Here is an 11,429-nt window from a genome sequence, read left to right on the forward strand (position 1 = left end):
CAAGGGGCCAATCCTGTGACTGAAGGGTGATGGGGGTCAATGCCTGAGGGCTCCCAGTATGTGAGAGGGGGCAGGCTGGGCTGAGGGACACTCCCCCCGCCCCCCCCCCACACCCCGTGCACGAATTTCGTGCACCGGGCCCCTAGTAACCATTATAACCACCTTGGGGCTAGGAACCATCTTGATTCTTTCTGTATCACTCAGAGTACAGTGTCTGGTGCATGTTGTCTCATTGAATAAATAAGTGGGTAGTAGAAAAAAAATCCTTTGAAAACCCAAATGACTTTATACATTATAACCACCTTGAGGCTAGGAACCATCTTGATTCTTTCTGTATCACTCAGAGTACAGTGTCTGGTGCATGTTGTCTCATTGAATAAATAAGTGGGTAGTAGAAAAAAAATCCTTTGAAAACCCAAATGACTTTATATGAAAGTGAAAGAGGGTAATGTTAGCCAGATCTGGGGTATTAGGATCTGGAAGATTAATTCCCAGTGGAAAATATTCAGGAATGAAAATGAATAGCTAAGTAAACTGAATGGGTGCAATTCAGAACACAGGAATAAGTAAGTATTCTAGGTCCATGGTGAGTCACTCAAGACCACACAGGAGGCGCCTTTTTGGTTGCTCCCAAGTAGGAATTCAGACATACAGAGAAAGAAACAGACTTAAAAACCACTCTCTTCTGATGTGGGTGACAGGAGCCTGAGGGACACCTAGTCTGGCAGAGTGAAATGCCAGGGCCAAGAGGGTGTGGTAGTAAGACTGTCTGGAGGCAGGGCAGGTCTCCACCTTGATGGTGTCCAGGGCGAGGTCAAGGACAGCACACTGCTTTGGAGTGAGACTCCGTGTTTCCTCTCGCACCATGTGGTCCTGGAACCACAGAGAAAGCAACAGCATCAGGTCAGCTTTGGGCTGTCGTGAAAATCTTGCCCTTACCTGCCAACCCACAGCTTCATGGCACTCTCCTTTCCCTCCTCTTCAGTCTCCAATGCTTAAATTTCCTTCCTTCCTTCCAGGCAATCCCCTCCCCCCACCAGCCTCAGAAGGACTCCACATGTCTAGAGCAGCGGTCGCCAACCCTTTGCACCCTACGGACCACCAGTGGTCCGCGGACCACCGGCTGGCGACTGCTGATCTAGAGTACCTTGAGTTTGGAAAGATGGCTCAGCTCCTTGGCAGCAGTGAAGATCAGCTGAGTGCCCTGGGCAGAGAGGGAATCAGTCAAAAGCCGAAGACTCCAAACTTGAGCAGGAAGCGTGGAGCGAGGCAAGGGAGACAGCAGAAGGAAGTTGAAGGGAAGTGTCCTTACCGTGTGGTCAGTGAGTGGGGGCAGAACAATCATCCTTTCCATTGTGTTCAATACCACCCGCCAGAGCTCCTTCAGCACACGCTTCAGGACCGTCTTCTCACACACAGTGGCAAAGAGGGTGAGGCTGCAGGCCCAGGCAACAGGTAAGGCTGGGTGGGTGAATGAGAATCCCCCTCCCCAAGAGGCTCCTCTGCCTTGCTTGTCCCAGAGGACAGTCCTGAGTACTGTACTCACTTGCCATCCAGGAAGTCCATGAGAGGTCGGAGCACGCTATCTGCATCCTGAGCCACTGAGGCCCTGGCGTTGGGGGATGCGTTCCCTGGGCCCCGCACCTGGCTCAGGATGTCGGCCATTTGTTTAATGCAATCATCGATCCGCACCTGGAAACTACACATGTGCCCATAGTGCAACCCTCTCCTTCCCAAACACACACATTGGCCCTGGAGTAGCACCAGCTATTTGATCCTACTCCAGAACACTCGTGGCACAGCTTCCAACAGGGAGAGCCAATAGGACGAGACAGAAGATCCACACACCTGCAGCTGGCTGGATGGGTGTGGGGCAGGAGCTTTGAGATTCATCAGGAACCACATCTGGCTCTGAGGACTGTGTGTTTTGGGGCCACTGACCTGTTTCCAAACACCATGCTGAGCTCATCCAGAACTGTATTCAGTTTCACCTGCAGCTCCTTCAGACTGTCGGCAGCTTCAGGATCCAACTATATCCACAGGAGGTGGGCTTGGCTAAGCTGGTTCAATTTCCCTTGTCTCCCATCCTGTGTCCCGACTCCTCCCTCCGTGGGCCTTTACCCCAATGCCTTCTCCAATCTCTCAGCCCAAGCCTGCCCAGACCCCAAGCTAAACTCCTGGCCTACACCCAGTCAAGAAAGTATAGAGTTCTGTGGTCAAAAGGCTAAAGAACAAAGGGAAAGGACAGCAACCCTAACCCCTAAAGACCTACCTCCTTGCCTCCCATGGCCTCAAACATTTTCTCCAGCTGGACCCTCAGTTGCTGCATGTTGTTCATCAGGATGCAGGGCTTTGGGGACAGATGGAGCTGCTAAGTCTTGGCTTCTGTTAGCACAGGACCCATCAGCCTAGGGTTCCTCCCTTTCTCACACTACTCCAAAAGCCACAGGGAAATTACAACAGGTTTTACATGTGTCTCTCCCTAAGAGATCTGGAACCAATTCAGACAATTCTCTATGAATAAAGACTAGAGCAAATGTTTCTGTTTTTAAGCTGGGTGGTGGGCCCCAGGTGTTCATGGTGTTATCCTTTAAAACACTTTGACTAGCTCAACTTTTTTTTTTTACACTATTAAAAAAGAGACTAAGCAAAAGTCTAGCTTAGTAGAGGCTAAAGAACCAAATGGAAGCTCAGATGAACTCCTAGTCAAGTTCTTATTCTGTGGCACAATATCAAGCGAAGCCCTGCTGGGAATCAGAAGTCAGGAGCATCACTCCACCCTCAGCTCTAAGAATAGCTTCAAAAGGAAGGATTCAAGTAGCTTCCATTCTCTTCTTCAAGGGTCCCAGGGCCGGATCCTCACCATTTTCTCTTTTGTGCAATAAGCTGGGAAGTTCTTTGATAAGATGTCTGCATACTGCATCAGCACCTTCCTGATGGTCTGAGAAAAGAAAAAAGGAAAGAAGGAAACCTTAGCTTTTCCCACAAGGATCTTGCCTGAGAGGTCACACCTCTCATCCTAGAACAATACAACATAGAGGTAAAGTAGAATCTCACAGAAAGAACAAAGCTCCCTCTCAACCCCAGAACAGCACTGAGACAAACCCATCTATTCACCCTAGTCACAAACAAAGGATATTGGGGTAACCCAGGTTTCACCTCAAGGCCACCACAAAGAAGGGTTGAGCTCAGGCCTGTGACTAGGCTGTGAGTGGTGGTAGTAAGGGGAGAGGGAAGGGAGGGTCATGGTCACCTTAGCAAATCTCCTCATGTAGTGGGCAAGGATGTTGGGGTCTGGGCATTCCAGCTTTCGGATGATCTCAAAGCTCTGGTTGAGCTGTGTGAAGACGTCCACCACAGAGCAGGAAAAGAGTGCGTGCTCTGATGTCTGCTGGAACTAAGGAAGGCCACATACAAGGTCAGCATCTTCAGCCACTACTTTTCTCCAAGTTCATAGGGTTCAAAAGGGCTCTTCCCAGTAGGGGTGGCTCAGTGGCCCTCAACCACCCTCCTTATGGACTCCTCAGGGCAGGAACAGCCAATCTATCTAAAGCCCAGGAACATTTGCTGACAGCTAATTGCTGGCCTCAACCCTGTGCAGCCCAAGCCCCTGACTTACCCCATCCTTCTTATCTCGTTCCAGGGCCCCATGTAGGAATTCCAGGGATACATCCTCATTCTCATCCAGCCATTGTAGGACAAACTGCTCAAACCACCTGCAGCCAGGAAAGATAATTGGGGCCTGGAGCTAGTTGTTGGCATATGCCATATGCCTGACAGCTCCCCCAGACTGGGATCTTCTGGAAAGTAGGACATGGTTTGACACTTTTCTCTTTCTATGGCAGTGCTCAGAACAGGTCTCAAGACTGGCTTATCAAACCAAATTGAGGATACTCGCCCCACCCCTACGCTAAGCCAGAGGGTCCCTCTTCCCATCCCTCCATAGTGCCCACTTGATGACTCACGCTGGGTACTCAGGTACCTGCCCCTGGAGGGCAGGCAGATCCCGCACATATTCATTGTGGAGCCACTTCACCTTGAAGTGCAGGTTCATGTAGTCAGCACTCTTACACAGCCGGTCTTTCTCATGCTCTAGCGACAGGGAAGAAAGCTGGGTCAGGTCCTGGCAGTAGAGGCCCTGAGTTTTCTCAAAGCAGCTGATCCAGTTAGGCAGCTCCTCCCAACCACCTCCTCATAGCCATGTTCCCCCTACCAGGAGTGCTCTGTTCTCTAAGAGCCTGGCTCACTGGATAAAGTGTCGGCCTGTGGACCAAAGGGTTCTGGGTTCGATTCCAGTCAAGGGCATGTACCTTGGTTGCAGGCTCCTCCCCAGCTCGCACCCTGGTCAGGGTGCATGCAGGTGGCAACCAATTAATGTGTTTCTCTGACATTGATATTTCTCTCTGTCTTTCCCTCTCTCTTCCACTCTCTCTAAAAAAACAAAAACAAAAAATCAATGGAAAAATATCCTCGGGTGAGGATTAAAAAAAAAAATGCAGAGATGAGCAGCTGTCCATGACATGAACAGGTCACTGACAACACACAGAGACAGGGAAAACCAAAGTGAACCCAAGCTAACAGAAACTGCATTGAGCAGCCATGGTGCAACAGAATCTTGATATAAACCGAAGGGTCCAAGAGCATAGCTGAGACCCTGAGAAATGAACTCCCAAAGAAGTTTGCAAATAAAAATAATAAGTTTGGAAACCATGGATAAACAGCCAGATAAGAGGCTCATCATGTTACAGAAAATGAGATGCTCATTCTGGACTTGAAAGGGTCCATAATTTCCAGCTGAATCTCCAAAGCCTTCTGGAAAATCTAGGACAAAGAGCACTCATAGCTTGCCCAGAGTCTGGAGCACTGGCGGTAATCACAGGTTCTCGTCATCTACCCCCTTTATAGAAGAGCTTTCAAGGAAAGCCAGGCCAGGCAGCCCCCAGTGTGAGAAAAGAACCCTATTTATGTATTTAAGGGTCTATGATTCATTAACACTGTAAAGATAAATTTCGTAAGACTCCTCTCCAGGAAGTGAGCCACTTGTGAACACCCAGATGGGAGGAGCTGATTCCGGGGCTGGGAAAGTCTTAGGCAGGCACTTGTTCTCAAGCTGAAGGAATGAACCTATAGCCATTTACATTATTCATTTGGCTGAAGCTTTGTCTACCCAAAACCTCCTGAGGCCTATCACTCACTATGCCCGAATCCCTCTATTTCTCACTGTGCCATTCACCCTGAACTTGCAGTTGCTGGGAGAGGAAAGAGAAAGCAAACCAGGTGCTTGGACAAGGGGCCTGCAGCCCACTGCCTTGGGCACACCCTTACCCTCCAGTGCATATTTCATGTCTTGGGCAAAAAGTTGCCACATCACTTCTGCGCTGACTTTTCCCACATTCAGCTCCTGAGGAAACCTGGATGATGGAAGAAGCCTCAGTCAGAAAACAAAGCAAGAACTATTTGGTTTTATTGATTTCAAGGCTAATGTGCCCAGTTCTCAGAGGTCATATTGAAGAGAGGAGAAGCCTAGGAAACAGGGGTAGACTCACTCTGGAAAAAGGGAGTTCGAGGTCAGTGCTAGGACAAGTGGGGGCAGAGAATTCCCTCAGGCAAAATGGGCCCAGGGAAAGGATGCCCAAAAGGCAAGGAAGTAAGACCCAGAAGAGAAGGTTTGGGCTGGAAGGTAGGCCCAAGCTAAATAAGGAGGAGGAGGGGTAAGAGGTGGGCTATGAGGTGGCCCACTTTATTCAGAGCAGACAGACACATACACACATGGTCTCTGGATCCCCTGGGACTCCTATTCCCAGAGGACTCTCACTCCAGGGAGGCTGGTGCAGTCTGGGCAGGGCCCCCCATTATGTTTCCACACCTGTCTCCAGAAACAGCTACCCAGACAGATACAAGGGACAGAGGGACAGACGGACGGACAGGAAGAAGAGGTGGCACTGCAAACATACAGAGATAGGAAAGAAAGAGGCTGTTAGACAGATGGACAAACCAACTACCAACCAGACAGGGCCAAGTAGGGTGATACTCACTGGTTCAGAACAAGTGTGTAGGAATTCTTATCTTCCTCTATGATTGACACAATGAGTGTGATAAGTTTGGGCCAGAAATCCAGGTTCCGAATGCTGGGCCCTTGTTCCTCGGCAGGTAGTTCCTGCTTCTTGTTCCAGAAGAGATAGTTACAGAGTCAGAGTAGAATGTAAAGAGTGTCTCTAATCTTCCTCTTTCTTTCCCCTTTCCAAGCTTCTTCCTCTAGAATCAAATACCCTTCCTAGAGTCTGTCTTCCACAGGACTGCCCCTGATATGTCAGAGGTGACTACTGGGCGGTCCTTGGACACAAAGAGTTCATCCCTGTCCCCACTTCCTCAGAAGCTATGGTATTGTGACTCTTTGACCAAAGTAAGCAGTCCCTCCAGTCTCACTAAGTAGGTCTAGTTGCATGTGACCCACACTAGCAGCCCTCCTCTGAAACCCAGCCCCCACCCCACCACATACATGCACATCTCAGCTCTGAGAAGCTACTTCAAGTTTTGCAGGAGCTACTGAACAGACCTAGCATGCAGGTTGGCCTAACCGCCAATGGGTTAGGACTTCCCTTAACCCCTGGAATGTCCTTATGAGGAAGAACTGCATCTAGGAAGCTACTTGCCTAGCTGAATAAGAAAAGGCCTTGGGAAGCCAAGAATACCCAATGGGGAAAAGATAGTCTCCTTAATAAACGGTGTTGGGAAAACTGGATATTCACATGCAAAAGAATGAAATTGGATCCCTATCTTATACCACTCACAAAAATTAACTCGAAATGAGAAAAAAATACTATTTAAGAAATCAAAAAAAATATACAAAGTCACCAGGCACTAAGTTAGGATGCCAGCATAAAATAGGCGAAATAGGGCAGCCTTTCAGAGGACATGTCCAGCTGTGATATTCAGCTGACCAATATAGCTCAGAAGACAATGCAGTGCAGAGAGAAGTGGTCAAAGGAAAAGTTAAATTTCTATTAGCCAGTAGCTCAGAGAGACAGCTGTAGATCTTAAAGGAAGGAGACTGAAACATAGAAGGATCCATGAGTCAGAATAAAATTAATCTTGGGGGAGAAAAAACGACTCTGGGATGGACTACAAATTTACCCTCTGAAACTGCTCAAATTTTACTCATTTTGTTAAACTAAAACTTACTGTTCCCACTGTTGTTCAACTGGTCCCTGTCCATCCACAAATGTCTCGCATGGTTTAGATCAGTGGGTTCTCAACCTTCTGGCCCTTTGAATACAGTTCCTCATGTTGTGACCCAACCATAAAATTATTTTCGTTGCTACTTCATAACTGTAATGTTGCTACTGTTACGAATGGTAATGTAAATATCTGATATGCAAGATGGTCTTAGGCGACCCCTGTGAAAGGGTCGTTCGACCACCAAAGGGGTCGCAACCCACAGGTTGAGAACCGCTGGTCTAGATGGTTCAAATCCTACAAAACTCACTCACCCTCAAGAACATTGGGACTTTGTCCTGAACTGCCTTCTACCATGACCACCGCAAAGGAAAGCTGAGGCTCCAAGAGCCACTGACAGCTGGTCCCACCTGATCCTGAACCTCTTACCAGCTGATACTGGTGGCTGTACAAGTCATGGCAGTTGTTGAAGATATACTCATATGTGGAGTTCAAACAGGCCTTCACACAATCCTTTACCACCTGGCTGGCTCTTGGAGGGCTCTGCAGTTCTTGCACCTGCCAGTTAAGAAAAGGAATATGGGCCCAGGGTTGTGCTCACTTGGGTGGGGATCTTTCCTAGAACTACCTCTAAACTAGTCCAGATTCCTTCATCCCTCCATGGGTTGAAGGAATTTAAATTGCCAAGATATCTGATGGGGAGACTGCCAAGCCCATCCTTATTGATCCATTGTGTTCATCAAAGTAACTCAGGGAACAAATGTATGGAAATGTGGGCTTAGAGGAGATGATTCCTGTAGCTTCACAATGTGCCAAATTATTTTTATTTTCCACACCCCTGTGGCCAGGTCCCCAGACCAATTCATCTCTTACCTTCATCCTGAAGAAAGTGATGCTGGTCAGCAAATCCACTGTGGACTTTAAGTCTTGAAGCCGCTCAGGACTCCCAGCAGGGAAATTATTCTGTTGTAAATCAAGCAAATGCAAGAAAGGAATAGAGAAATATGAAAGCCTTCCCTTCCAGAAGTAATGAAATAAAAAACTTCCCTAACTGCTACCCACTGGAATTTTTCCTAGTTGAGATGGACAAAAAAGCTGTAATACTGAGATAGACAGGCCTTTGCCAAAAGCAAGGGCTAATAATCCCCAGCCCAGAAAGCAATGCTTCCTCCCCGCAACCCTACTTCCCATGCAATGTGTGTGCATTTGCACAAATTCACACACACACACACACACACACATACACACACACACACTTTTCTTGGGTGAAGATTCTTACACCCAGTGAGTTCTTCAAAAGTTACACTCTAACTGTATATCCTGGAATATAAGTGTAGCCACACTCCAGACCAAGACCTGTACTTCCTGTACAATGGGCTCCAGCTATTCTTCTGTTTTGGAGCCAGCAGATGGCAGAGCTCTGAGCAGAACTGCTTTTGGAGTGAGTTCCTTAGGACGTTCCGGCCGTGCTTCACTTCATCCCCTTTGACATGAGTTTTAGGAAGAAGTCGCCAATGACAGCTGAAGGGAGATGTTGAGCCACTCCCCATATTAAAAACCACTTATTTAAACCTTCATATAGCTACTTATATGCCAACTATAAGATATACAGTCAACTCTCCATTATTCATGCAAATGGAGGGCACTAGAAGTACAGATCATTAAAACCTCATTTATTTTTTTTACTTTGAGGTTATTTTTATACTTACTTTTTAATGTGGATATATTGCCTGTCCTGGAAATTCACAGCACTTTAAAGCAAGTAATGAATCCATTCTAAGAAGATTTAACTTAGGAAGAATTGAAAAACTGCCCCTTTCCCTGTCCTTCCCATTCCAGGTACCCACCCTCCTACTATATCTATTTCCTCCCTCCATCCTAGGGATGAGATGACTTCTGCTACAAATTACTTGCCCAAGCCAAGCTGCACTCTCTCCCCCCTTAGCTGGATTCTCACACCTCCCCTGAAAAGCGAGGAGAATATGGAATAATGCAAGAAGGAAACATAATGATCTAACTTTTAAAGGGGCATTTCTGGGAGAGATGATCCTCAGGAGCCTCCCTAATGAGAATATCATCAGACAGTTTGGTGGAGTGAAGTGAGTGGGGTGGACAGCCGCTGTCTTTAAAAAGCAGCCACACCTGCTGCTACCACGCACTGCGTGGTCCTTGGAGTTCGCAGAACCACAGGTGTCAGTGGCATTGGCCATGCACATGGGTGTGATGACGCAGACCAATTTTCCTTGCCTTCAATCTTTATAGCCAAGAATGGCGTACAGTCTCTCTAGACTGAGCTAATAATATCTCTTACCCAGCCCCACAGCCATGTCTTCACTCACCCTGTATGTAGAGAGGTCAATTCTCAGGGAGTTGTGGAGCTGGTCCAGTAGTTTCACAAATCTCTCTTTCTGACAGTGGGAAACAAATAAAGAGAAGAGAAATAATCTGCTTCTGAGCTCCTAAAACTATAAAGAAACTGAACCACCTCTGGGTGAGGAGGAGGCATTGGTTGGGGACACATCATATCCATCTCTCCTCATGAGGAAAATAACAACATGTAAGGGAGAAATAAAATTGTTCCATCTCTGTTCCATCTCTTAGCAGCTCTGTCTCAAACTGGGCAATCTTTTCACACTGGCAAGGGAAGAGGCGATCCCTGGGAGGGAAAACTGCTCTTTCTGTACAAGAGTCAATAGGAGATGACCAGAGAGTGCACCTCCATCCCTTTGAAACTCTAACTCATCTTAGTCAAATAAAGGGAAACTCCAAACATTCTCCAACTTGTTCCTTAGTCTGTGGTCTCCTGACTTATCTTGGGGTAGCTCAGGCGAGTTAGTCACAACCCAGCAGTAACAATGGGAGGGAGAAAGAGTGATGTATTTGGAAGGTGAGCAGGTAGTCTTGAGTGGCTTTCTCTTTAAACCACATCTACATCATTTTCCTCAGTTTATATAACATATACTAATTTAATAGTTGATTTTTATAGGAAAGGTATAATTAAATGTGGAATCACATGCCTATATGCTGTGTGGCATAGCACTCCTAGAATGCACATATTGATTATATTATACTAGAGGCCTGATGCACGAAATTCATGCAAGGAAGTCGGCCCTTGCAGCCCCAGCTGCCGCCACCCTCTACAGGGCAATCGATCTTGGCCCCACCTGCCTCCCACTGGTCGTTCCTAAAGGTCATTCTGGAAGGTCGTACTGCTGGCCTAATTAGCATACTAGCTCTTTATTATATAGGATTAGAGGCCCAGTGCACAAATTCATGCACATTGAAAAGAAATTAATTAGAAGAAATATTTTAATATTGCTATTCGCCCTTTCTCTATACTAGTAATAGAAGTGTCAAATAAATTCACAATTGACAATGACAGATCGAAACACGTGAGAAAACCTGAAGTCATTTTCAAGGTCCACCATTTCTTACTTCTTTTCAGTTGGGTCAAGTTTCTAAACTTTCTAAATCTCTGCTTTCCGGCTAACGAAAAGAAAACAGGATTCTACCGAGTCTTCTATCTACCTATTCCAGGACTTCTGTGAGGATCAAATAAGATGAGGCATGGGAAAACACTTCACAGGCATTTGGTTAAAGTGTAAAATGTTTGCACCTGGCTATAAAGCAAGACGTGTTCCTGGGCTGAAGAAACTCCAAGGAGGCTGGTCACTAAGGAGAGGAAGCCAGGTATTGTTATGTGATGTCATTACCCGGCGCCCACAGCCACTGTTTTGGGCTGGGCTGGGCTATGGGCCGCATTTTGTGCCATGGGGTCTTAGCAGCATTGGCTTGCAATTTGGTGGGCTGACTCTCTGGGGTGGTGGCGGGGCCTGTGTCCCACTTGGGGGAAGCCCATTGTTGCTTTGTCAACGCCAGGTCCATGGTGCCGTTTCTTTGTAAATGGCCAGTGCACGTCACGGCAGCTCCTATGTTGAGCGTCTGCCCCCGGTGGTCAGTGTGCATCATAGTGACTGGTCGGAGGAACACTTAGCATATTAGCCTTTTATATATATAGATATCTTTGAATATTAAGTCAATATATAATGGGATATAACAGAATGAAACAAAGGCTTAATCAATGATATTTATTCATCTATAGAAAGACTCTCTTTAATAACAAGAAAAAGTTGTTAGGTCCATAAATAGACCTAGTGGATTTGGGGGTATCAGTGATTTTATGCCTAAAGAGGTCATTTTTGTGCTGGGTCAAAGATATTTCATCTAGTTTATATAGAAGTTATGAAAGGGCA

General features: G+C 46.8%; 1 protein-coding gene across 13 annotated transcripts in view; it reads right to left on the bottom strand.

Annotated features, from left to right (window-relative positions):
• The window catches only part of UNC13B (unc-13 homolog B (C. elegans)), a 149,226-nt gene that overhangs the window by 6,376 nt on the left and 131,421 nt on the right, over positions 1-11,429 (bottom strand). For 4 of the 13 annotated variants that reach the window (XM_006758526.2, XM_006758525.2, XM_006758520.2 and 1 more), the window contains 15 exons: positions 9,516-9,584; positions 8,050-8,139; positions 7,606-7,734; positions 6,036-6,163; positions 5,326-5,411; positions 3,966-4,092; positions 3,620-3,716; positions 3,254-3,397; positions 2,864-2,941; positions 2,273-2,350; positions 1,942-2,030; positions 1,547-1,699; positions 1,313-1,436; positions 1,148-1,204; positions 793-873 (listed from right to left, as the gene is read on the bottom strand). In XM_006758526.2, coding sequence (XP_006758589.1) covers positions 793-873; positions 1,148-1,204; positions 1,313-1,436; positions 1,547-1,699; positions 1,942-2,030; positions 2,273-2,350; positions 2,864-2,941; positions 3,254-3,397; positions 3,620-3,716; positions 3,966-4,092; positions 5,326-5,411; positions 6,036-6,163; positions 7,606-7,734; positions 8,050-8,139; positions 9,516-9,584 — 1,530 coding nt within the window. The other 9 variants (XM_006758523.2, XM_006758521.2, XM_006758518.2 and 6 more) reach the window with 5 other exon arrangements.

This window comes from Myotis davidii, unplaced genomic scaffold (assembly GCF_000327345.1).
Source record: "Myotis davidii unplaced genomic scaffold, ASM32734v1 scaffold534, whole genome shotgun sequence".
Taxonomy (NCBI): Eukaryota; Metazoa; Chordata; class Mammalia; order Chiroptera; family Vespertilionidae; genus Myotis; species Myotis davidii.